Genomic DNA, 5,041 nt, shown 5'->3' on the forward strand with positions numbered 1-5,041 from the left:
ATATAGGCACTATCTCATAATTGCAATTGTATTATTAGCCTACAAAAAGGTATTTGATTATTTGATATATATTTTTAATGAAAGTAAGGAAATTCATTGATAATATTAAGAAAAGTAAATATATGCAATATACGTTCTAGAAATGTATGTGTGTAAATAAACCCATAAGTCTGGTTATATAAAACAATTCTTAACGCACGACCATAAAATAAATTATATCAAACACTCAAGAATACAAGCAATCACAAAAACCAGTGCAGGATTTAAGACATTTGGCTTTGTGATTATTTTTGGTTTTTTTCTACTTTTATATTTACCTTTTATGTTTTATGTTTCATGAATATGGTTGTTCTAAGTTATAACTTCCAATCGCTAATTTAAGTCACTGATATTTTAATCATTTCATGAATGCGTCATTTATCAATGAATGACGTATGGCTTTTTAGATTAACACCTCATCACCACCCGCACTCACATTTAATAAATATTATCGCCCTAGGTATGAATAATGCTTATCCGTTTCTTTTCATTTTTAAGATAAAAACGTATTATTGTAGCCAGCAGCAATTATTACTCCATCTATAAAATAACTGGCTATCTATCTATCTATCTATCTATCTATCTATCTATCTATCTATCTATCTATCTATCTATCTATCTATCTATCTATCTATCTATCTATCTATCTATCTATCTATCTATCTATCTATCTATCTTCATAGATAGATAGATAGATAGATAGATAGATAGATAGATAGATAGATAGATAGATAGATAGATAGATAGATAGATAGATAGATAGAAATGAGCTGTTGAAACATGTTAACATATACCCTACCTATTTGAAATAGCTAATCAATCTTCAGACTTATATTTAATATTACATTAATTGTGCTTCTATTTTTCAACCGCTCAACTATTTCGGATGTTCGGAACACTCTCAGTGTGAGAGGACATAACTTTTGCCAGTCAGGAGGTCAAAGTGCCCACACCGCCACCTCCGCCCCCCTCTCATCTCTCACTGCTCCAAACTTTCCGTAGTTCCTGCTTACTGACACGGTGGTCATGTGATCTGGGCTGTTGGATAAATAGTTTTTGAGAGGCGCGAGGGGGTATACTGCGACGCTCATTCGGGGCACTGTGCAGCGTCCGCGCTCAGTAACAAATCCTCGAGAGAAACAAACCGAAACACTCCTGTGTGAACTGATTTGCGGATGCCTACTTGTAGTGGCGGCAGAATTCGGGCAAACGTGTACGCGTCAGGAGGACATTAAATGGTCCTCCGAAAACAGGCGATTGATTGGTTCACGCGAGCGTTGCGTTTCACGTGCTCAGAAGTGTGGAGGATTCGCGTCAGTTATGCAAGCGTGCTGCGATTGTTTCCTGGCTTTGCTGTCGTGTGGCGTGAAGTGATTTCTATGCAGCAGAAGAAAGAGAAAAGCAGGCAGCCCTGGCCCCTGACACACGGGCAGTCTGGTCGGACTACTGAGCTCGCTCACTGAACGGTCCCGGCGCGCGGGTTGAGCTGCACGATACTGGACACGGAACGCGAGAGAGGAAGACAAAAAGACTATCCAAGGATGACTCTGGGGACGGACATGTCAGACAGCTCCGCGCTGTCCGACGACGTGGACATCGACGTGGTCGGGGGGGACATCGTGAAGGAAGGGAAATACCTTCACCATCACACTTTCCACTTGGACAATGACTCCGACGACAATCTGCCCCAGAATGCGAGGGAACGTGCAAGCTCTCCGGGTCACAGCGGTTTGGAGTGCCCGGGTGCGCGCGGTGGAGCCGAGGGCGAAGCAGCGGCCGGAGCACTGACCGGAGACAAGCCGGGTAAAAACGCTCTCGTCAAGCCTCCGTATTCGTACATTGCCCTGATCACTATGGCTATTTTGCAGAGTCCAAAGAAGCGTTTGACGCTTAGCGAGATCTGCGAGTTTATCAGCAACAGGTTTCCGTATTACCGGGAGAAATTTCCTGCCTGGCAGAACTCAATTCGTCACAATCTGTCTTTGAATGACTGTTTTGTCAAAATCCCCCGTGAACCTGGCAACCCGGGAAAAGGCAATTACTGGACCCTAGACCCCGAGTCGGCTGACATGTTCGACAACGGGAGTTTTCTACGCAGGAGGAAACGTTTCAAGAGACATCAAAACAACGAAATTCTCAGGGAAACCGGAGGATTCCTGCCCGGATTGTGCTATAGTCCGTACGGCTACAACTACGGGCTCCAGCTACAAAACTTCCACGCACATCACCCGTATCACGCGCACCACCCGGGAGGAACTTTCTCCTTCCAGAGCTCGCCCTGTGCCCTTCCCTCTCCCGCGTCGATCTTCTCCACGCCGCACGCTTTACCGTCGCTCTTAGGGGCTGATTTGCGGAAGCCGTTCTACCCACAGCTCAGTCCTACGCTGCCTGGACTGGCGTCACACAAAACGGACGCAGGCGCACCGACTCGGCCCTCTTTCTCCATAGACAACATTATCGGTGCGGCTAGTTCCCCGGCCCCGACCTACGCCTCACAGCCGCCGGGGCAGGCTCAGATTTTAGCCATGCTGACCCCTTCACTTGCTTCATCCTCCCAGGAAGCAGGGGTCCCGGCTGGTGTTCATAGCCTCTCCGGTAAAACGAGTCTTAACAACTGTCATTTCTAGAACGGCAACGAAACGAAAGCGCGTGAGTTTGTTCTCTGGTTCGGTCATTTGCTAAGGTAGGACACGTTTTTGTGGGGCTAAAACAATTCTCACCGGTTTATGTTTTATGGAAATCTGGGGGTTTAAAAACGTTATTATTGGGTTATATTTATGAACTGTAAATATGTACTATACTAAGAAACATCACTAAGGAAGAAATTACGATCATTTAAAAAGTACCACGAGGTTAAGATTTCACTTTTTGCCGGTGGGCCTCTGCCTGAATCCAGATGTTTGAAGTAGAAACTGTCGATTCATTTTACTCATTGTGATCGGATTTTCCTGTCGGTGGGCTTAAATGAAGATTGTTATTGCTATTTTATTGTTCATATATTTTGTGAGTTTGTGAAAAGCACTGTTAATAGCGAGCCCAAAAACTCAGGTTTACTTTTTTTGAAAGCACATTGCCGCGGGCAATGGGGTTGTAAACAATCACCGAACCCGTGCTCCACTGCCCCTCGATGTCCGATCAGTCGTGTGTCGGTGAATTCATAGTTAACTTTATTTTATTTTTGTCACTAGACGATTATGTGGCGTTGATGTAAATCGCATTACCTCTCATTCTGTTTGACTGTTTGTGCATACGCTCTTATTACATTGAAAATAATCTGTGAAGAGAATGTTATGTGTAAAGACGGATAAAAGACGTGATGTCCATAGGTCATTTTGTTGTAATGACAAGAAAATAAATGTTTTGTGAATTTTAAATATGTTTCGCTAACTTTTTAAATGTCTTTTGGTATTATCTAGGAGCATAAAAAGACTAAGTTAGACTAGACCACCTCACTGGCTTCCACAGTGTAACGGTCGGGACGGAGTCTCATAGAGGTTTGTGGTCACTGTGCTTTCCGTTGCGGTTAAAATCTCAGTTAAGGTTATTTTTGAACTCTAACCAATCCTGCCTCATAAATAATTTTTTTCTGATTAGACAGCTAAAGTCGCTCGTATTAAGAGCGTCTGTTAAATACCGTAAATGTAAAGGTAAAGTGAGAATGAGGACCTTTCCTCATTCGCAGTGCCGAAAGGGTACCTTCCTGTGGTCAAGCCCCGTGCTGAATTTGCTGAAATAATAAAACTATATGACACAAGCTCGCAGCCTCTATGAGACCAAGACACTTCAGGAGGTTCTTTCGTGACACAGTGCAATTTAATGTTGTCTTATTTTCGCATTTTGAATCGTTCTATACAAATATAAATCACCATGCAGAGAAAATGTGCATGTTTATTTTAGTTCAGTAGGACACAAATGAACACTCTTAAGAGTTAACATGCTGCAGACCTGTTGTTTTTTTAATCTAAATTTAATCCCAGGCAAAGGGATGAAGTGAAACAGTTCCTCTATTTGAGTCATTTGAGTTGCTTTAACTGGTTTTAATAACCTGTAGTAATAAATACGCAGAGACGCTGACATCTCAAATTAAACAAAACCTTTTTCCGCAAAGGCTTTTATGTTTATTCGGTCCCTGGGCTTCAGGGCTGGTCGCTTATTGGGCTTCCCAAACTGTATTCTGCTTTATTCCCGGTTTTCTTCTAAATGTCGTACCTCACTCGTCTGAACACCACCATTAGGAGGAAATATCTAGAACAAATATTTACAAAAATTCAGCGCTTTAAATCTACTTAGGCCATTCCAATTTTAACCCATAAAATATCAGTAGGCCTAATATTGAAAATGTTTTATTAGGGCCAACATGTAAACACCTGTCCTGAAATAAATAGAAAGGCCGGAGTTGATAGAGCGCTGACCACAACATCTGACCATGTGACTGCGCTTGTGTGGCATTCGGAGCCATGATAATTGAGTAGATTCTGGCAAATGACAAAGACCTAAATGAAAGGCAGCATCAGGCTTTTGAAAGCCTGTAATTGAATGTGAGGGTTCTACATGGCTACCCACGATCTCTCGGGGATCCGTTGCTAATTTGTAGTAGCATTTTTTTTTTTAAATCTGGCATCTAATCCGCGATAATGCGGCTTTTTGCCCGTTTGCTGATGATGTTGCTGAAGACTTTGTCTCTTGGGCCTCAATGGGCGCCCAGCGAGAGGTCCCCAGCGAGACAAGCCACACACATTTGCTTCTGAAAAGCGATCTTCTTAAAAGACTCTCGGCCGTCCGCTTTCTTCTCGCTTGTGTTGTGTTTCAGGACATGTACAAAAGAGGCCGCGGGAACTCATCTTAGTGCAAAAAACAGAACCGCGAATCTATTTCAGACTCGACCAAGCACACGGTCGGGCCGCGTGAAGCTGCGTAGTCTGCGCGCAAATGGTCAAATTTCTCCGCGGGGTGTTTTTCACATTTTATTATTACAAGTAAAAGGTGGCTGGACTGACTCCCT

General features: G+C 43.1%; 1 protein-coding gene across 1 annotated transcript; it reads left to right on the plus strand.

Annotated features, from left to right (window-relative positions):
• Positions 1 to 1,096: 1,096 nt before the first annotated feature.
• Positions 1,097 to 3,413, plus strand: foxd2 (forkhead box D2). Its single transcript, XM_027024344.2, has one exon. The coding sequence runs from the start codon at positions 1,581 to 1,583 to the stop codon at positions 2,664 to 2,666; it is 1,086 nt and encodes a 361-aa protein (XP_026880145.1). The 5' UTR covers positions 1,097 to 1,580; the 3' UTR covers positions 2,667 to 3,413.
• Positions 3,414 to 5,041: the final 1,628 nt, after the last annotated feature.

This window comes from Electrophorus electricus, chromosome 23, assembly GCF_013358815.1.
Source record: "Electrophorus electricus isolate fEleEle1 chromosome 23, fEleEle1.pri, whole genome shotgun sequence".
Classification (NCBI taxonomy): domain Eukaryota; kingdom Metazoa; phylum Chordata; class Actinopteri; order Gymnotiformes; family Gymnotidae; genus Electrophorus; species Electrophorus electricus.